The sequence below is a fragment of the Rana temporaria genome, chromosome 9, assembly GCF_905171775.1.
Source record: "Rana temporaria chromosome 9, aRanTem1.1, whole genome shotgun sequence".
Classification (NCBI taxonomy): Eukaryota; Metazoa; Chordata; class Amphibia; order Anura; family Ranidae; genus Rana; species Rana temporaria.
The window spans coordinates 10670499-10693286 of NC_053497.1; the positions used below are offsets into that span (position 1 = coordinate 10670499).

Consider the following 22788-nt stretch of genomic DNA (forward strand, 5'->3'; position numbering starts at 1 on the left):
GTGCATTTTTATAGCACTGATCGCTGTATAAATGACAATGGTTCCAAAAATGTGTCTAAAGTGTCTGATGTGTCCGCCATAATGTCGCAGTCACGATAAAAATCGCAGATCGCTGCCATTACTAGTAAAAAATAAATGAAATAAAAATGCCATAAATCTATCCCCTAATTTGTAGACGCTATAACGTTTGCGCAAACCAATGAATATATGCTTATTGCAATTTTTTTTACCAAAAATATGTAGAAGAATACGTATCGGCCTAAACTGAGGAAAAAAATCGCTTTTTTAAAAAATAATATTTATTATAGCAAAAAGTACAAAATTATTATTTTCTTTTCAAAATTTACGCTTTTTTTTGTTTATAGTGCAAAAAATAAAAACCGCAGAGGTGATCAAATACCACCAAAAGAAAGGACGGGAAAAAAAAGGACGTAAATTTTTATTGGGAGCCACGTCGCGTGACCGCAAAATTGTCAGTTAAAACGACGCAGTGCCGAATCGCAAAAAGTGCTCTGTTCTTTGGCCAGCGAAATGGTCAGGGGCTGAAGTGGTTAAAGGGTGTCACAAAATAAATACTTGTAGCAGGATTCAGGAAGAAGTGCCTAACGTTAGGCAGGCGTAGCGTATCTCATATACGCTACGCCGCCGTAAGTTAGAGAGGCAAGTGCTGTATTCACAAAGCACTTGCGTCCTAAGTTACGGCGGCGTAGCGTAAATGTGCCGGCGTAAGCGCGCCTAATTCAAATTGTGAAGAGGTGGGCATGTTTTATGCAAATAAAGCATGACCCCACGTAAATGACGTTTTTAACGAAAGGCGCATGCACCGTCCGTGGACGTATCCCAGTGCGCATGCTCCAAATTACGCCGCAAAGACTTATTGGTTTCGACGTGAACGTAAATTACGCCCAGCCCCATTCACGCACGACTTACGCAAACGACGTAAACATTTAAAAATTCAACGCGGTTCCGACGTCCATACTTAACATTGTGACAAAAAGAGAAAATACCGCGCTTACACACTTAAAATAACTAACTTAGCTGCAACACGGCAGTGTCATACAAACACAAATCACGTAAGGAACAGAAAAAATGTTGCGCTATTAATAAAAATTAAACTAAACAAACAATTGATAACAAAAAAATTGATGGAAATAATATAAATTTGCAAAGACCCCTAGTTTAAAGAGGAATAAACAAATAACTGACAAAAGAGTCTTTGTGTCAATCAAAAATCATTGCAAGCAAGTTCTTCAGTGTTGAATAAATTGTTGAAAACATATGTGATGACCGACACCACTAAATAGAAAGGTGGAGGCTTTTGATGATCCTCGCGATCCTGCGAGGATCATCAAAAGGCCCTGGCTGGGGTTTGCAGCCGCAAGCTTGTCATTGCTTGCCATCCGGTAAGCCTCCACCTTTCTATTTAGTGGTGTCGGTCATCACATATGTTTTCAACAATTTATTCAACACTGAAGAACTTGCTTGCAATGATTTTTGATTGACACAAAGACTCTTTTGTCAGTTATTTGTTTATTCCTCTTTAAACTAGGGGTCTTTGCAAATTTATATTATTTCCATAAATTTTTTTGTTATCAATTGTTTGTTTAGTTTAATTTTTATTAATAGCGCAACATTTTTTCTGTTCCATACTTAACATTGGCTGCGCCATCTTTTTGGTGGAATATCTTTAGGCCTGAAAACGCCTTACATAAACGGCGTATATTTACTGCGACGGGCAAGCGTACGTTCGTGAATAGACGTATCTCGCTGATTTACGCATTCTAGGCATATATCAGCGTACACGCCCCTAGCGGCCGGCGTAAAAAGACAGCTAAGATACGACATCGCCGGTGGTCATATCTTAGCTAGATTTAAGTGTATCTCAATTTGAGAATACACTTAAATATACGACGGCGCAGATTCAGAGTTACGCCGGCGTATCTACTGATACGCCGACGTAACTCTACCTGAATCTGGCTATTGAAGTCCAACTTTAGCCGAAACCCTTTTTTTAGTTTTGTAGTTGAGTTGGGAAGGGAAAAGACCCCGTCAACTTTTTACTGCAGACCATTTGGAGAGATTTTACCTTGCTTCCTGTCGGGACAGGAAGTGATGGGAAACCTCTCTAAAGGCGACACGGAAAAGAACAAAATAGCAATTTTTTATTAAGATAGGGAAGAAATAGAACCTCTGTCAGATTATTATGACTGTCCAAATCTTGCGATCCTTTGTCAACTTCCCCTCATTTCTTGTTCAGCTGTCACAGGCTCTCAAAGGGAAGAAGAACATGGGCCGTACCAATTATAAAAAAAAACTTGGAGAATGTTCCATGTTAAAAAAAAGGAACAATAAAAGTTGCAATGGATGCATTGGCCCCAAAACACATTGGTTTCCTTTTATCTCCCTGCACGGGTATTACATTTGCATGGACATAGAAATGGTTTGATGTGCAGAATTTGAGGGTTAAAGTGTAACGGTGGCCAAAGCATAGGCATTTAACATGCAGTAAATGAGCTTTGAAACAGCAGTAGCTGCAGGCGCTGTGGAGTAATTTATCTTCAACATTCACAGCATAAGCACTCATCTCCTTTAAGTCATTCCCCCAAGACTTCCACCCTTCAAATCGCAGAGCATGGCCTTAGGGAGGACCAGTGATCTGGAGCAGGGTGAGCTGAGCTGCTTAGAGAATGACTTCAGTGCTTATTATGTGAAATCTGAGGATGAATTTCTCCACTTTGCCTGAAGCTACAGAGGTCAGTGTGGACTTGTTTTAATGCTCATTCACTGCCTTGTCCAAAGTCTGGTCACAGATTCCTGTCAAGACAAGAATGACAACTTCTAAAGGTACAGGCCCCAGGCCCAGCTTCACTACCCATGGAGTTATTGGCCTCAACAATGATGCAGTATAGGAGTTCAGATTTTTCACACTTCCCTGACCCCATGCTTTTTCAGGTGACTGTCTAAGTCAGTGGTCTCCAAAGTCTGGGGACCGGTGTGGCCCTTTGCTTGCCTTTGTCCAGCACTATTCTTCCTACTGACACCAACAACAGGGCACTATTCTTCCCACTGACACCAATGATGGGTCTCTATTCCTCCCACTAATACATATGATGGGGCACTATTTATCCCACTGATACCAATGATGGGGCACTATTCCTCCCACTGATACCAATGATGGTGCATTATTCCTCCCACTGACACCAATGATGGGGCACTATTCCTCCCACTGATACCAATGATGGGACACTATTCCTTCCACAGATACCAATGATGGGGGCAATATTCCTCCCACTGATACCAATGATGGGACACTATTCCTCCCACTGATACCAATGATGGAGCGCTATTCCCCCTACTGACACCAATGATGGGGTACTATTCCTTCTCTCACTGATGCCAGGACATTTTCTACTCCCCAAACTCCAACCCCCCCAAAAAAATCTCTTTGTTTATACATTTTGGAGACCCCTGGTCTAAGTAGAAAAGCAATGGTCAGAATGGGAATATCCATGGTCAACAGCTCTGTTATTAAATTTCGTACAGAATTCCCTTAATAGTAAAGGATCAGGTTTTAACATTACCTTTAGACAGGGTTTGACAAATTTGCTTGGAATCTAGGAGCCAGCTAAAAAAGTTAGGAGCCAGAAAACGCGCCCCGTCCCGCCAAGCTCACACGCAGAAGCAAACACATACGTGAGTAGCGCCCGCATATGTAAACGGTATTCAAACCACACATGTGAGGTATTGCTGCGATCATTAGAGCGAGAGCAATACTTCTAGCCCTAGACCTCCTCTGTAACTCAAAACATGCAACCTGTAGAATTTTTTAAACATCGCCTATTAAGATTTTAAAGGGTAAAAGTTTGTCGCCATTCCACGAGCGGACGCAATTTTGAAGCGTGACATGTTGGGTATCAATTTACTCGGCGTAACATTATCTTTCACAATATAAAAAAAAAATGGGATAACTTTACTGTTGTCTTATTTTTTAATTAAAAAAAAGTATATATTTTCCCCAAAAAAGTGCACTTGTACGACCGCTGCGCAAATACGGCGTGACAGAAAGTATTGCAACAATTTTATTCTCTAGGGTGTTAGAATAAAAAATATATATAATGTTTGGGGGTTCTAATTAGAGGGAAGGAGATGGCAGTGAAAACAGTGAGAAATTGCACATTAGAACTGGTTTTACTTGTAATGCCAACGGCCACCACCAAATGGCGCCATGTCACAGAAGGAAGCTTGGGACTTCACAAGGCCACAAAGCCGCGGCCTCAATTACCGGCCGTCGCGGGCCCGCGGTGGGGGCGCACGGAGACACCCACCTCCGGAGGCACCTGTGCCTCCGTGCGCCCCCACCTCCCCCGTCACGGCCTCAATTACCGGCGGGCGCCAGGTCAAAATTTCTTGTTGCAATTGCGACCTGGCGCCCGGATATTGCCGAGCCCTGCCTTTAGAAAATACATGAAAACCTCTACAACTGAATAAATAAAAGAAATGCCTTTCTTCGATAAAATCTCAAGCTAAGCTTCTTTTAATGGAAGCGTCGTGTTTAGCCACATCAAGCCAAATACGTAATAAAGTAAGTAGACTTTCTTTATTAAGGTAAATTCCACTTAATCCCAAGAGGTATGCCTTGAAGTAAGAATAATCTGCACTGTTATGCATTGTTACCTGCCCAGTGACTGAGAATATTGTTATCTCATAAGGTGGAACACGGAATCTGCACTGCGCCAGTCTGTGGAAAAGGACGCCAATGATTTACGGAAAGCTAAGGAAATGAATGAAGCCCTCAATGAAAGCCTGAGAGCCGATCTTGACAGTCTACAGAACGAGCTGTTGACCTTAAAGGCTGACCATGAGCAGGTACTATTAATAAATAACTTTTTAATATAATACATTTACCTCCCTCAATCATTAACCTCGCTATAGAACCTTCATATGACATATTTCTGAGATATGAATCAGGAAAGACTTGAAAGCTAAAATGTTGGATTTTCTTCATAAAGAATTCGATTATAATAATAACTCATATTCATGGTTCAAAAGACATGTTTTTTCTTTTCCAGGTAATTGAGAAAAGATATGAGCAGTGGGCCAATTGTTGGCCAACATTGTCTTTCTGTTTATACAAGAGCCAGACGGTTTAGATATTTAAAGGGCTTGGTCCAAGAAGCTATATGTAGGTTTAGTCAATAAGACTCCCAACTGGGTGTAAGCTTATTTGGTAACAGATCTGGTCATCCCAGACATGGCTATCAGTGGACAGTTGGAGTGGCCATATGATGACCAGTGAAGAACCTCATTCAACTGCCTTGACCCTCTTGGTCGGGCGGCAAGAATCTCTTACCGCCCGAGTGTACAGACACTCCTTTCAAAAGAACCGCGGTTCTTTTGGAAGGAAAGAACGCGGTAAAGTCTTTTGGAAGGCAAGAACGCAGTGACGTCATCTCGTACGACGAGCATGCGCTGGTGACATTCGTCGCCGTCATCGTGCTGCACCCTACCTATGCCTAGGAAGCTATCGCGCATGCGTCAAAGTCATTTCGAGCATGCATGGGTTTCCACGGCGATGGGTAAGTATACACACTCTCGGATTTTTCGGCAGAAAAACACTGCCGAGAACCACGACAAGAAAATAGAGAACATGTTCTCTATTTTTCTCATCGAGATTTTAGGCAGTTTTCTTGACGAGAAACCTGAAAGCCTCGTACACACGCTCGGTTTACTCGGCAAGAAAGCTCTGCCAGCAGTTTTCTTGCTGGTTCTTGCCAAGTAAACCGAGCGTGTGTACGAGGCTTAAGGCTATATATGCAGGTTGAGCCTGCTAAACTCAGAACTGGGTGCATACTTATTCTGAAACAGATTTGGCCAAATTCGTCCACCCCAGACATGACCACCAGTGGACAGTCAGAGTGGCCATATGATGACCAGTGAAGAACCTCATTCAACTGCCTTGACCATCTTGGTTGTATGGTATACCTGTAGGCCCTGAAAGTCAGGGGGGCCTATACCCAACAAAACTATTAAATAATCTTCTTATTTTTTCACTTGGGTTAAGTCCAAGAAGATTTAAGGCTAAATATGTAGGTTGAGTCAGCCAAACCCAGTACTTGGTGCATACTTGCGGCTCCTCCCGCATTAGATAACCCCCTCTGGGAAGTGCTCTCCCAAGAGGGTTACCTTGAGGGCGCTCTCCAGAGTCCAGCATTCAGCACCCAATGCCAGACTCGGCCCCGCCCCCTGGGGGCACCCACGTCATTGGATTTGATTGACAGCAGCGGGAGCCAATGGCTGCACTGCTATCAATCTATCCAAACAAGAGCCAGGAACCCTTGGAGAGAGGGGAGGTGGGAACGCAACCACGCAAATTCTGGGGTCAGGTAAGTAAAACAGGGGGGGGGGGCGGGACACTGTAAGGTGTTTTTTTCACCTTTATGGATAGGATGCATTAAGGCGAAAAAACGCAACCCTTTAAGGGTTCCTACATTCTCCGTAAAATTACTGAGGCCACCTTTGATGTTTCTCTCTCCAAAGCTCATTATTTTCAGATGCCTCATACTTGTCTTAGCCCCACTTGGCCTTAGTCTTAGCCCCACTTGGCTTTAGTCTTAGCCCCACTTGGCCTCAGTCTTAGCCCCACTTGGCCTCAGTCTTAGCCCCACTTGGCTTTAGTCTTAGCCCCACTTGGCTTTAGTCTTAGCCCCACTTGGCTTTAGTCTTAGCCCCACTTGGCCTTAGTCTTAGCCCCACTTGGCCTTAGTCTTAGCCCCACTTGGCTTTAGTCTTAGCCCCACTTGGCCTCAGTCTTAGCCCCACTTGGCCTCAGTCTTAGCCCCACTTGGCATTAGTCTTAGCCCCACTTGGCCTCAGTCTTAGCCCCACTTGGCCTTAGTCTTAGCCCCACTTGGCTTTAGTCTTAGCCCCACTTGGCTTTAGTCTTAGCCCCACTTGGCTTTAGTCTTAGCCCCACTTGGCCTTAGCCCCACTTGGCCTTAGTCTTAGCCCCACTTGGCCTTAGTCTTAGCCCCACTTGGCTTTAGTCTTAGCCCCACTTGGCCTTAGTCTTAGCCCCACTTGGCCTTAGTCTTAGCCCCACTTGGTCTTAGTCTTAGCCCCACTTGGTCTTAGTCTTAGCCCCACTTGGCCTTAGTCTTAGCCCCACTTGGCCTTAGTCTTAGCCCCACTTGGCCTTAGTCTTAGCCCCACTTGGCCTTAGTCTTAGCCCCACTTGGCCTTAGTCTTAGCCCCACTTGGCTTTAGTCTTAGCCCCACTTGGCCTTAGTCTTAGCCCCACTCATTACAATGCAACATACGCAGAACCAAATGATAATTCAATTTTATTTAGGATATTCATGCATTAATTTATTCAATCTTTCATACAGGAACTTGCAGCTGTCAAAGAGACAATGGCACATTCGAAGGTAGACGTGGCCGTGGATGCTGCTCAGGGACCCGACTTGCAGACCATATTGTCGGAAGTTCGTGCACAATATGAAGACATCATGAGAAAAAATAAGGAGGATGCAGATGCCCTATTCCAGACACAGGTACAACCCATACAGTACTATAGCCTGAGGCAATACCATTGTATAATGATGTTGGACTTAATGGTGATGGATCTTCTTTCAAGTAAATATGTCCACCACGTTATTCCACTGATACTGTACTATGGGCTGAGCCAATGACATTGAATAATGATGTTAGACATACAGTAATGATGATGGTGAATTTTCTTTAAAGTGAACCTATGGAACAATTTTCAACCTTTAAAACCAAAAGCCCCACCTAAGAGCAAAGAGGACACAACTCCCCATGCACAACCTCAGATTAAGGTATACAGTGCCTTGAAAAAGTATTCATACCCCTTGAAATTTTCCACATTTTGTCATGTTACAAGCGTAAACGTATTTTATTGGGATTTTATGTCATAGACCAACATAAAGTGGCACATAATTGTGAAGTGGAAGAAAAATGATAAAGGGTTTTCCAAATTTTTTACAAATATGTGAAAAGTGTGGGGGGGGGGGCATTTGTATTCAGCCCCCTTTCTTTACTCTGATAACTAAAATCTAGAGGAGCCAATTGCCTTCAAAAGTCACCTATTTAGTAAACAGAGCCCACCTGTGTGTCATTTAATCTCAGTATAAATACAGCTGTTCTGTGAAGCCCTCAGAGGTTTGTTAGAGAACCAAAGTGAACAAACAGCATCATGAAGGCCAAGGAACACACCAGACAGGTCAGGGATAAAGTTGTGGAGAAGTATAAAGCAGGGTTAGGTTATAAAAAAATATCCCAAGCTTTAACCATCTCACAGAGCTTCTGTTCAATCCATCATCCGAAAATGGAAAGAGTATGGCACAACTGCAAACCTACCAAGACGTGGCCGTCCACCTAAACTGACCGGGCCGGACAAGGAGAGCATTCATCAGAGAAGCAGCCAAGAGGCCCATGGTAACTCTGGAGGAGCTGCAGTGATCCACAGCTCAGGGGGGGGGAGAATCTGTCCACAGGACAACTATTAGTGGTCTCTCCACAAATCTGCCCTTTATGGAAGAGTGACAAGAAGAAAGACATTGGGGAAAGACATAAGAAGTCCTGTTTACAGTTTTTTGAGAAGCCATGTGGGGGAGGGGACACAGCAAACATATGGAAGAAGGTGATCTGGTCAGATGAGACCAAAATTTAACTTTTAAAGGCAAAACGCTATGTGTGGGGGAAAACTAACACTGCACATCACCCTGAACACACCATCCCCAACGTGAAACATGGTGGTGGCAGCATCATGTGGTGGGGATGCTTTTCTTCAACAGGGAGAGGGAAGCTGGTCAGAGTTGATGGGAAGATGGATGGAGCCAAATACAGGACAATCTTACAAGAAAACCTGTTAGAGTCTGAAAAAGACTTGAGACTGGGGCGGAGTTTCACCTTCCAGCAGGACAACGACCCTAAAGTACAGCCAGAGCTACAATGGAATGGTTTAGATTAGTGGCAACCTATGCATTAGGGGCACACGGGCCTCACCCCCTCTATCCATGGCCACCACATCCTAATTAATGCCCTATGATCCACATACCGCTAACCCCTATTCATGCGGATGGCCCCTTTCAGGACGCATTGCGCATGAATTACAGCGGCGGGGGTGTTTTTTTGAAGAACCTGATTTTAGCCAGATGCTCTAATAGGCTTAAAAACAGGGTGGGCCCTTGGCTCAGAGCACTGCACCATGAGCCCACCCAGGTGTTACCACAGCGAATGAATATTTGCTGTAGCAACACTGATCCTCTTCCCAGCCAATCGGGAAGCGGGTCTGATACCGTCATCTGATTGGCTGAAGGGACAGGCGATCCTCTTAACAAAAAAACACTGGTTCAGATCAAAGCATAGTCATGTGTTAGAATGGCCCAGTCAAAGTCCAGACCTAAATCCCATTGAGAATCTGTGGCAAGATTTGAAAATTGCTGTTCGCAGACGCTCTCCATCCAATCTGACAGAGCTTGAGATATTTTACAAAGGATGTAAGGAGACATCTCTGTAAGGGGAGAAAGTAGGAGGAGAAGGGACAAGAAAAGAAAGATAAAGTGGAAAGAGGGAGGTGTCTGGTGAGACGGTCAACCAAGCTAGGCAAAAGGATAGAGTTAGAATGCTTTATTTATATTGTACAGTGCCGCAATGTGATGACCAGGACCAGGACCTTTGCTGTATATTACGGAACTCAAGTGGTTTTTGGATGTTCCTGTTGAACCTTCACCCAAATGTAGAAAAAAAAATGTAAATGTTATTATGACCCGTCTGTATCTGTTTAGTAAGGATATTATATGCTGTCACTTGATTTCCAGTATGAAGCGATGAGCTTACAGTTGGCAAAGGAAGACGAAGATACCAGAAGGGCGCAAGACGAATTGCGAGAGAGGAGAACTGTGTTGCAGGCGCTGCAGCTGGAGCTGGAGACGGCGGGGAACCAGGTGGGAACAATAAGTTCTAATCAGTATGCAGTAAAAAAACAAAAACAAAAAAAACGGACATTTATTGGGTGAATTACTGTATGTAGGTATAAAGAAAATCGATCCTTTAAATCAGTGGTCTCCAAACTGCTGCCTGTGGCCCTTTGCTTGCCTTTATCTGGTCCTTGAGGCACTATTCCACCAGCTGACACCAATGATGGGACACTATTCCTCCCACTGATACCAATGATGGGGCTCTATTCCTCCCACTGACACCAATGATGGGACACTATTCCTCCCACTGACACCAATGATTGGACACTATTCCTCCCACTGATACCAATGATGGGACACTATTCCTCCCACTGATACCAATGATGGGACACTATTCCTCCCACTGACACCAATGATTGGACACTATTCCTCCCACTGATACCAATGATGGGACACTATTCCTCCCACTGATACCAATGATGGGACACTATTCCTCCCACTGACACCAATGATGGGACACTATTCCTCCCACTGATACCAATAATGGGACACTATTCCTCCCACTGATACCAATGATGGGGCACTATTCCTCCCACTGATGGGACACTATTCCCCCCACTGATACCAATGATGGGACACTATTCCCCCCACTGATACCAATGATGGGGCACTACTCATCCCTACTGATACCATCAATTGCCCTCTGGTGAAACTAATGGAGTGCAGATCGGGGCTATATTAGATTCTTCCCCAGCCATATTGTGACACCAGGACCTGGAGGTGACGATTTACACATTGATTCCAGAGCATTAGTCGGAAGAAGAGATCAGCGAATTGGACATTCGCTGATTTCTGTCCTCTCTACCCGGTGCCGGTCCTGGGTCGGCTGATGGGAACCATAATGGGGACTCACATGGGGAGGGGAATGGCAGTTACGGGGGGGAGGGGTGTAAGCGATTGGTTTCATCTGACTGCCACCTGATTGCTTCCCGACAGCCAAAGGCATGCGCAGCCTATTGCATTAGGGTGTGCACCCCAAAGCTCAAATGCACATGCGTATGTGCGCATGGATATATATATAAATATGCATACACACACAGAGAACCCATGTGAATGAGCCCTTCATTTTATTTTATTATTATTCTTAACATTTACTTGACTGCTAAGTTGCGGCGTAGCGTGAATAGGCCGGCATAAGGGCGCCGAATTTAAATGAGGATGTGGGGGCGTGTTTTATGTAGATTAACTGTGACCCGACGTGATTGACGTTTTTTACGAACGGCACATGCCGCAAGGACGTATTGGTTTCGACGCGGACGTAAATTACGTCCAGCCCTATTCACAGACGACTTACGAAAACAACGTTAAATTTTCAAATTTCGACGCGGGAACGACGCCGATACTTAACATTACTAGTCCAGCTATTTGATGGAATAACTTTACGCCTGAAAATGCCTTACGTAAACGCCGTATCTATACTGCGTCGGCCGGGCGTACGTTCGTGAATAGGCGTATCTAGTGATTTACATATTCTATGCCGAGAGCAATGGAAGCGCCACCTAGCGGCCAGCCTAAATATTGCACCCTAAGATACGACGGCGCAAGCCGTCGTATCTTAGATAGGTTTAAGTGTATTTCAGTTTGAGAATACACTTAAACTTAGGTCGGCGCAGATTCCGAGTTAGGTCGGCGTATCTACTGATACGCCGGCCAAACTCTATCTGAATCCACCTAACAGTGTCTTTTCTACCAGATAGATAGATAGATAGATAGATAGATAGATAGATAGAGCAGGCAGGCTAGTCAGTTTAGTTAAATTTGCAGTATGTAGAGGATATATATACATCCTAGGAGTTGTACATATATTTATACACTGTATAGCTTACCTAGATCAGTTATTCCTATTGTTAGGCAGTAGATTGTGCTAGATGCAGTGCTCTAACGTGTTGTATTGCCTGCATGCTGTTTAGTTTACACCCAAACATAGTACTCAGTGTTAGTGGACGTGTGCTATTTAATTGCACATAAACGCAGTTGCTGTTACTGCACGTGTGCTATTTTTTGCACATACACGCAGTTGCTGTTACTGCACGTGTGCTATTTAATTGCACATAAATGCATTAGCTGTTACTGCACGTGTGCTATTTATTTGCACATAAACGCAGTTGCTGTTACTGCACGTGAGCTATTTAATTGCACATAAACGCAGTTGCTGTTACTGCACGTGGGCTATTTAATTGCACATAAACGCAGTCGCTCTTACTGCACGTGTGCTGTTTTTTTGCCCATAGTCGCTCTTACTGCACGTTTGCTGTTTTTCTGCCCATAAACGCAGTCGCTCTTACTGCATGTGTGCTGTTTTTCTGCCCATAAACGCATTAGCTGTTACTGCACGTGGGCTATTTAATTGCACATAAACGCAGTTGCTGTTACTGCACGTGGGCTATTTAATTGCACATAAACGCAGTCGCTCTTACTGCACGTGTGCTGTTTTTTTGCCCATAGTCGCTCTTACTGCACGTTTGCTGTTTTTCTGCCCATAAACGCAGTCGCTCTTACTGCATGTGTGCTGTTTTTCTGCCCATAAACGCATTAGCTGTTACTGCATGTGGGCTATTTAATTGCACATAAACGCAGTTGCTGTTACTGCACGTGGGCTATTTATTTGCACATAAACGCATTTGCTCTTACTGCACATGTGCTGTTTTTTTGCCCATAAACGCAGGGACCAAACATTACATTAAAGCCGCAAGCAGTATTAAATTACTTTTTTCTGAAAGTAATCTCATGTTGTGCAGGGACATTTCTAAACACGTGCCACTACTATAGACACCCAGCAGGTACAATATTTAAAGGAATTTTTTTTTTCACTTTAAGCATCATTAAAATCGCTGCTCCACAAAAAACTACAGTTTTTAAAAGTTTTTTTTCCATTGATACATGTTCCCTGGGGCAAGACCCGGGTTCTCAAAGACGTTTTCCAACAATAACTTGAATATTGGGCTTTAAAATGAGCACTTTTGAATTCGAAAGGTTCGAGTCCCATAGACTTCAATGGGGTTCTAAATGTTTGCGCGAACGTTCGGTCCGTTCGAAAGTTCTGGTGCGAACCGAACGCGGGTATGTTTGGCTCATCTCTAGTGACCAGAACACCTTGGTGACCAGAACACCTTTGGTGACCAGAACACCTTGGTGACCAGAACACCTTTGGTGACCAGAACACCTTGATTACCAGGGCCTAAAGATAAACCTATATTTTTCAGGTCAACGCCTTGAGACGAGACCTTCAGGAGACGGAGCTCCGCTACAAGAAGGAACTGGAGCGTCTTCAGGGGGACATCGGCGTCGTAGAACAAGACCTCTCCGAGGTCCTCCGCGCCGTGCAGAACAACAAGCTGGAGTATGAAGCCCTGTGGAGGATTAAAGAGACCCTGGAAGCCGAAATTGCTGAGTATCGGCGTCTGCTGGAAGGAGAACCACCGTGAGTATATGATCCGGTGTGGTGGCACCAGATGGAATGCTGAATGGGGAAGACATGATTCATGGTGACACCTCGGGAATGTGGCAGCCTTGTGTGATCCTCTCTATAGACAGAGGTCCGGAATTCCTCAGCTGGCCTCTGTGTGTGGGAGATTCAGACCGATATTCATGTATGTGTGTGAGATGTTCTCCAAAGCTCTTCGTACCCGTCTCATGTTGTAGGTACTTTTCACAGCTTCGTCTTTACTGCCACCGGTGGGAACCTCGGATGACGAGCATAATCGGTTCCAGGAGAATGCTTGTAATCCAAAGCACTCGCATATCAAAGCGAGTTTCCCCATTGAAGTCAATGGAAACGAAAATAATTTGTTCCGCATTGAATTCAATGGCATGCAATACCGCATGTGGCCAGAGGTGGGCGGGTCGGCGGAGAGCCTCGGAAACGGCCGGAAAGGCCCGAGGACCGTTCGGCTGACCTCAGCAAACCTCGAAAAGGCTTGAGAACGGAGAATTTCCGAGCATTTCCGAACGGCGCAGATCGGCTGCTAAACTTAGTACAGTGGAACCTCGGATTGCGAGTAACGCGGTTAACGAGCGTTTCACAATGTCTCGCAAAACAAGCAGGATTCAGGCCAAAGCGTTGTGCAGTACCACGTTTTGCCTGAGGTGGGGGGGGCGCCAGAGCCGAGTGGAGCTGAACGGCACCAATCAGCGCCATTCGGAATTGCTCGGAAAGACACAGAAATACTCTGTTCCTGATTCTTTCCGAGGTTTGCCAAGGTCAGCCGAACTGTCCTCTGGCCTTACCGGCTGTTTCCGAGGCTCTCCGGCGCCCCCTCACCTCTGGCCACATGCGGTATTGCATGCCATAGAAGTCAATGCGGAACTAATTATTTTTGTTTCCATTGACTTCAATGGGGAAACTCGCTTTGATATGCGAGTGCTTTGGATTACGAACATTCTCCTGGAACAGATTATACTCGTAATCCGAGGTTCCACTGTACAGATAAAAACAAAAATTGTTGCTATGCTATCATTCGTAAGTCATTAAATGTAGTATATCGGTGCCCCCGTAGGGGCTGCTGAGTGTTGTGGTCCACCTATCACCCTGCCCAGCACAGCACAGGCCCGAGGTCACCCCACCCCCAGACTGGGGAGCTTCCTTAAAGGCCACGACAGCTAGTACTCCATCTCTCAGTTCTTCCACCCAGACAACTCCTCCCCAGCTGGGCTGACCCCAGAAATTTCAAGCAGGCCTTCCACCGCTGCCAATCCTAGTCGGGGATTGGTCAGGACTCCTTAAGACACCACAGACAGCTCCACCTTTCTTTCTCTCCTCCTTTCTAAAAGCCTCTAGAATCAAGAGGGAGGAAACCGAAAGATGATGCTGTCTGTGAGTCACCAGCCTACTCTGAGCCACTCCCAGCCCACAGATAAACATAAACAAGCCTAGCTCACAGCTAAGCCTGATTAAATTGACCTGCTCTCTCAAAAATCCTAACTCTAGCACCTACCTAAGGTAGAGGTTGCTACGGGGGTTTTTAAAAATAATATTTTTACCAGGCTATGTGGACAATTACCACGTGACTGTGCAAAAAATATTGGGCTAGATTCAGGTAGGGGCGCGCATAGTTACGGCGGCACGGCGTACCGTATTTTCGCTACGCCGCCGCAACTTACAGGAGCAAGTGCAGTATTCACAAAGCACTTGCTCCGTAAGTTGCGGCGGCGTAGCGTAAATGGGGCCGGCGTAAGCGCGCGTAATTCAAATGTGGAAGGGAGCGTGTTTTATGTAAATCTATGATGACCTGACGTGATTGACGTTTTGTACGAACGGCGCATGCGCCGTCCGTGTACATATCCCAGTGTGCATTGCTCCCAAGTACGCCGCAACAACGTATTGGTTTCAACGTGAACGTAAATGACGTCCAACCCTATTCGCGAACGACTTACGCAAACAACGTAAAAAATGCAAAAATCGAAGCGGGAACGACGTCCATACTTAACATTGCGTGCGCCTCATAGAAGCAGGGGCAACGTTACGCCGACAAAGCCTTACGCAAACGACGTAAAAAACTACCGCCGGGCGCACGTACGTTTGTGAATCGGCGTATCTAGGTAATTTGCATACTCTACGCCGAAAACGACGGAAGCGCCACCTAGCGACCAGCGTGAGAATGCACCCTAACATACGACGGCGTAAGAGACTTACGCCAGTCGGATCTTAGGCTAATGTCGGCGTATCTTGCTTTCTGAATACAGAAAGAAGATACGCTGGCGCAGCTTTGAATTTACGCGGTGTATCTATGGATACGCCGGCGTAAATCAATGCTGAATCTAGCCCATTGTTTTTTGATTAGTGACTATACTTGTTTATGTAATTAATTCTTCCATGGTAGTCGTATAAAGTGTTTTAGATCTATTTATTTTTATTTATTTAATTATTTACTTATTTTTACATTTTTTACCCTTTTGCTTGTTATTTTTGTCAATGTTACAGAACAAGAAATTTAATTAATTCTTCCGTGGTAGTCTTTCAAGCAGTGTCTATTTATTTGTATTGATTTTTATTTATTTATTTTTATTTAATTTTTTACCATTCCTTTTGCTTTTTATTGTTGTCAATGATACAGAACAAGAAATGCAATTAATTCTTCCCTGGTAGTCTTTCAAGTGTTTTAGATCTATTTATTTTTATTTATTTAATGATTTATTTATTTTTACATTTTTTACCCTTTTGCTTGTTATTTTTGTCAATGGTACAGAACAAGAAATGCAATTAATTCTTCCCTGGTAGTCTTTCAAGCAGTGTTCTAGATCTATTTATTTTTATAGATTTTTTTTCTATATTTTTTTTTACCATTCCTTTTGCTTGTTATTTTTTTCAATGTTACAGAACATTCTTCCATGGAAGTCTTTCAAGCAGTGTTCTAGTCTAGATATATTTATTTTTATTGATTTTTTGTATTGATTTTTTTTTTTTTTTTTACCATAAGCAGTGTCTATTTATTTTTATTGATTTGTATTTATTTATTTGTATTTAATTTTTTACCATTGCTTTTGCTTGTTATTTTTGGCAATTTTACAGAACAAGAAATTTAATTAATTCCCTGGTAGTCTTTCAAGCTTCTAGATCTATTTATTTGTTATTGTTTTTTTTTGTTTTTGTTTTTTTTTTATTGTTTTACCATTCCTTTTTTACATGATTTCTATCAATTCATTTATAGGAAATAAAAGTATTTTTTTGCTAAATAATATTGCCAAAAGAAAACCTATTTCAATTTTTTTTTTTTTTTGTGGAATAAACAGGCCCACGCAGTAGTGAAAATTTTCCAATTGTTTACAAATTATGAGAACAAATAAAATAAACTTGGTGACACTATAATCTGTACATTTTATCGGTTTGCTCTTGCTAGTTTTCTATTAATGTGTTTTTACATGTTTTTTTTTTTTTTTTTTCAGAGAGAAGATCATAATCCCTGAACCAAAACGTAAGTTAGCTACATTCCTTTGTTTTTTAACTTTTTCATAATTAAAAAATAATTTATTATAATTTACAAGTCCAAATAAAAAAAAAATATGTATTTTCATTTATTTAAAAAAAATGATATTTAATAAAGACTGCTAAACCAGTATTGATTTCTAAAATTGATTTAAAGAGGTGAATTTATGGAAAAATCTGCAGAACTATTTGTTCTGTAAAACTGCAGGTTGCTATGAAAATGGAGTGCAAAATTGAATATTGTTTTTTAACTTTGCCATAATTAAAAAATAATTTAATTATAATTTACAAGTCCAAATAAAAAAATAAATACATTTTATTTTCACCTGTTTAAAAAAAAAATGGTATTTAATAAAGACTGCTAACCAGTATTGATATCTAAAATTATTTGTAAAAAAAAAAAAAAGGGTCCAACAAAGTCCAAAGTCCAAATAAAAAAATATTTGTTTTTTTTTAAAAAATGGTATTTAATAAAGACTGCGCCGTCCGTGGGGGTATCCCAGTGCACATGCTCGAAATTAAACCGGAACAAGCCAATGCTCATGACGGTGATGTCATTCTACGCAAATCCCTATTCGCGAACGACTTACGCAAACGACGTTAAAAAAAACCCAAAATTTGACGCGGGAACGACGGCCATACTTAACATTAAGTACGCCTCATATAGCAGGGGTAACTATACGCCGGAAAAAGCCGAACGCAAACGACGTGAAAAAATGCGCCGGCCGGACGTACGTTCGTGGATCACCGTAACTAGCTAATTTGCATACTCGACGCGGAATTCGACTGAAACGCCACCTAGTGGCCGGCGGAAAAAATGCATCTACGATCCGACGGCGTACTAAGACGTACGCCTGTCGGATCGACCCGAGATGCCGTCGTATCTTTGTTTTGTAGATACAAAACAAAGATACGACGCGGGAAATTTAAAATTACGCGGCGTATCAATAGATACGCCGGCGTAATTATTTTGTGGATCGGCCCCAATGTCTTCTCATAGACATTTAATATGATTTAAAGGGGTGAATTTGTGGAAAAATCGGTTTGTTCTGTAAAACTGCAAGTACTATGAAAATGGAGTGTAAAATGTAATATTGTTTTTTAACTTTGTCATAATTAAAAAATAATTAAAAAATAATTTAATTATAATTTACAAGTCCTAATAAAAAATAAAAATAATATTTTCATTTGTTTTAAAAAAAAATATGGTATTTAATAAAGACTGCTAAACCAGTATTGATTTATAAAATGATATGTAAAAAAAAAAATGTCTTCTCATAGCCATTTAATATGATTTAAAGGGGTGAATTTATGGAGCTGTTTGTTCTGTAAAACTGCAAGTACTATGAAAATGGAGTGCAAAATTGAATATTGTGTTTTAACTTTGCCATAATTAAAAAAAAATAATAATAAAGTTCAAATAAAAAAAAAAAAAATATTTTCATTTGTTTTTTAAAAAAATGGTATTTAATAAGATTAATTTAATTATAATTTACAAGTCCAAATAAAAAAAAAATACATTTTATTTTCATTTGTTTAAAGAAAATGTTATTTAATAAAGACTGCTAACCAGTATTGATATCTAAAATTATTTGTAAAATAAAAAAAAGTCCAACAAATAGGGTCTTAAAAATATCAGTACTTAGAAATGTCTTCGCAAAATTCAATGTTAATAGATTATTTTCTTTCTGAGTCAAATGTTATTCTTTTATACAGAAAAGAGTGAATTAAAAAAATATTGGCCCAGATTCAGGTACATTTGCGCTTTATTTGCGGAGGCACAGGGCAACGATTTTGCCCTGCGCCCCCGCAAATATTTTGCGCTGCCCTCGATTCACGGAGCAGTAGCTCCGTAAATTGCGAGGGCGCGCCGGCAAAATTGCCGGGGGCGGGAATCATTTAAATTAGGCGCGCTCCCGCGCCGAGCGTAGAGCGCATGCTCCGTCGGGAAACTTTCCCGACGTGCATTGCGGCAAATGACGTCGCAAGGAGGTCATTTGCTTCAAAGTGAATGGTGTCCAGCGCCATTCACGATTCACTTACGCAAACGACGTAGATTTTAAATATCGCGATGCGGGAACGTGGGTATCCTATAGCATTGACTGCGCCTGCTATTAGGATGTGTAACCTTACGCGAAACCCGACGTACGCAAACTACGTAATTTGCGTACGCAGGGCTCGCGCAACGTTGTGAATCGGTGTTAGTATGCAATTTGCATACTATACACAGATCACAATGGGAGCGCCCCCTAGCGGCCAACGCAAGAATGCAGCCTGAAATCTGCGTGGCATAAGAGCCTTATGCCACGCAGATTTTAGGCTGCAGTCGGCGTAGCGATGTTCCTGAATCAGGAGCATTTGCTACGCCGGAGCAAGTAAGCAATTGCGCTGTGTAATTTATGGTTACACAGGCGCAATTGCTTCTTGAATCTGGCCCATTGCTGTGTTAAAAAGGACAAAATAAAATGTTACTGGGTGTTTTTCTTCTCTCTAGGTCTAGTCTCTCTCTTCAAATGTGCGAATCAGGAAAATGCTGCATTATGCCCACTAGGGGCCAGATCCACGTACCTTGGCGCATCTATAAGTCCGGTGTAGCGTATCTCAGATACACTGCGCCGCCGTAACTTACAGCGTATTTTCCGTATCCTCCAAAAATTTGCGCCGTAAGTTACGGCGGCGTAGTGTAAATTTGTCGGCGTAAGGGCGCGCAGGAGTGTAACTGTGTCGGCGTAAGGGCGCGCAATTCAAATGGATGAGATGGGGGCATGTTTTATGCTAATTCCTATTGACCCCACGTAATCTACGTTTTTCTGAATGCCGTCCATGGGGGTATCCCAGTGCGCATGCTCGAAATTAACCCGCAACAAGCCAATGCTTTCGACTTGAACGTCATTCTACGCAAAGCCCTATTCGCGAACGTTTTACGCAAGCGACGGAAAATTCGACGCTGGCCCGACGTCCATACTTAACATTGGCTACGCCTCATATAGCAGGGGTAACTTTACGCCGGAAAAAGCCTTACGGAAACTACGTAAAAAAATGCGCCGGCCGGACGTACGTTTGTGGATTGGCGTATCTAGCTAATTTGCTTACTCGACGCGGAAATCGACGGAAGCGCCACCTAGCGGCCAGCGTAAATATGCACCTTAGATCCGACGGCGTACTAAGACGTACGCCAGTCGGATCTAGCCCAGCTTCAGGCGTATCTTGTTTTGTGGATACAAAACAAAGATACGCCGGAGCATCCTAGAAGTTACGCGGCGTATCAATAGATACGCCGTCGTAACTTCTTCGTGGATCTGGCCCTAGATGTTGCTTGCTGATGATCAAAGGAAATACATACTAATTTACTATGATCATCAGCGCCACCTAGTGGCCTTAATGTAGTATGACACTCCATGTCATATCCATAAATAAAAATAACTATGGCGCAAAACAGCCAATAGCCTCCATAATGAGAACGACTTGGTTCGCGGTTCATAAGTCCATCCATGGGGGTAGCAGATTAGCTTGCTTGTCCTTAAAAGCAGCTCATTGGCAGATAGCCGGGTATCTGTGAATGAACACTAAGGGCAATCCTAACTTGGTTTGTGAGTGTTGTCTTGCAAAATGAGCAGGATTCAGGCCAAAGTAGGACCGCGTTTGGTCTGAGGTGGGGGGGGGGGGCGCCGGATCCGAGCGGAGCAGGACAGCACAGATCCCAGCCGATCGGAAATACTCGGAAAGATACCGAAATACTTTGGGCCAGATTCACAGAGATCTGCGGCGGCGTAACGTATCTTCTTTACGTTACACCGCCGCAAGTTTTCAGCGCAAGTGCCTGATTCACCAAGCACTTGCGTGTAAACTTACGGCGGCGTAACGTAAAGCCGTCCGGCGCAAGCCCGCCTAATTCAAATGGGGCGTGTACCATTTAAATTAGGCGCGTTCCGGCGCCGAACGTTCTGCGCATGCTCCGTTAGGAAATTTCCCGCCGTGCTGTGCTTTGCGCGAAATTACGGCCCCCCGACGTGTTTTTTGAACGGCGACGTGCGTAACGTACTTTCGTATTCCCGGACGTCTTACGCAAAAAAAATAAAAAATTGAAATTCGACGCGGGAACGACGCCCATACTTTAACATGGCTGATCTAAATGTAAGCCATGAAAAAGCAGGCTTATGTTTGCGACGGGAAAAACCGACTAGCGACGACGTAACGAACGCGCGCACCTTCGTGGATCGCCGTAAAAAAAGCTAATTTGCATACCCGACGCTGGAAAACGACGCAAACTCCACCCAGCGGCGGCCAAAGTATTGCATCCTAAGATCCGAAGGCGTACGAAGCCGTACGCCTGTCGGATCTTAGCCAAATGCCGTCGTATCTTGTTTGTGAATTACAAATTAAGATACGACGCGGCAAATTTGAAAGTACGCCGGAGTATCAGCAGATACTCCGGCGTACTTCTTCTGTGAATCTGGCCCTCTGTTCCCGAGCATTTCCGAGGTTTGCCAAGGTCAGCCGATGTGTCCTTGGGCCTTTCCAGCTCTTTCCGAGGCTCTCTGGCGCCCCCCCCCACCTCTGGCCACATGCGGTATTGCATGCCATTGAAGTCAATGCGGAACGAATTATCTTCGTTTCCATTGACTTCAATGGGGGAAACTCGCTTTGATATGCGAGTGCTTTGGATTACGAGCATTCTCCTGGAGCGGGTTATCCTCGCAATCCGCGGTTCCCACTGTATTACATTTCAAATACTGTAGCTGGGATGTTTCTCGTTAGAGACCTACATGAGACCCCTATCAAACGAAAAAAATACAAATAAAAAAACTTTTATTTTGCAGAACCTGACATTCGAACCAAGAAGATTGTAAAGATCGTCACGCAGACGCTGGTGGACGGGAAAATTGTTGGCGAATCCAGCGAGGTCGAAGAGTTCGAGAATGCCGAGAAACCAAATTAGCCAATCCAGTCACCGCCTGAGCCGCCTGCTTAATAATCGCGTCACAAAGTCACCCTGAGAGTCTCTCGGAGAGCTCGGCCATTACTCGGGTTCTTGGATTGGACGGCGTAGAGCAAAATGGCCGTTTTTTTTTACCCAGGGTTCAATGTTTTTTTTTCATTTATTGGATACGGACTCAAGTCTCGTTATAAGCTAGAGTGAAAATTGACCATTGCTTGGTATATGTGTTAGTGGAACCCGTTCCTATATAGATGTGCGCTATATGACCCCCCGACCGCCACGCCTACAATAAAAAGCCAAAATATGTGGACATTTGCATCAAATGATTGAGTCCCGGGTGTTTCCAGTAAAGGGTACCGGTAATGTTATAGATGTTTTACACCAGGGGGGTCTCCAAACTTACTAAACAAAGGGCCGGTTTATTGTCCTTCAGACTTTAGGGGGGCCGGACTGTGGCCAGTGGGAGTAAACATCAAAACCAGTGGCGGTGCGTCCATAGTGGGGAGCGCAGGAGCGCCGCCCCCTCTCTCCCGCACCCGTCACTCAGCAATAGATAGATTCATACATTGCATGAATCTATCTATTGCCACCCCCTAATCAGATGTCCCGCCTCTTGTCGGGCGCCGGGCATCTGAATTACAGCAGTCAGTGGGGGGTGTTTTGGAAGCGCCTGATTAGAGCCTGTGGGAGTTCGCTGCTTACATAGTGCTGGGTTAGGGAATCTCTTCCCTAACACTGACCTGTCTCTGAGCCAATCAGGTGCACCAGGTCTGGTTAACGGTCACCTGGCTGAAGCGACAGGCGTCCAATCATAGCAGAGATGACATGAAGAAAACTGGAGAATATAGCGAGGGGGGAGCAACTGGTATCATTTGATGGGGCAAACTGGCATCATTTGATGGGGCAAACTGGCTGCATTTGATGGGGCA

The 22788-nt window shown here is 43.6% G+C and overlaps 1 protein-coding gene across 1 annotated transcript in view; it reads left to right on the top strand.

Annotated features, from left to right (window-relative positions):
* The window catches only part of LOC120913075 (keratin, type I cytoskeletal 18-like), a 63285-nt gene extending 41294 nt beyond the window's left edge, over nt 1-21991 (top strand). The window contains exons 4-9 of the mRNA XM_040322766.1: nt 4710-4866; nt 7386-7550; nt 9840-9965; nt 13202-13419; nt 16881-16909; nt 21741-21991. Of these exons, the coding sequence (XP_040178700.1) occupies nt 4710-4866; nt 7386-7550; nt 9840-9965; nt 13202-13419; nt 16881-16909; nt 21741-21859 (814 nt within the window). The 3' untranslated portion in view covers nt 21860-21991. The remainder of the gene's footprint in view (nt 1-4709; nt 4867-7385; nt 7551-9839; nt 9966-13201; nt 13420-16880; nt 16910-21740) is intronic.
* The last annotated feature ends 797 nt before the right edge of the window (nt 21992-22788 follow it).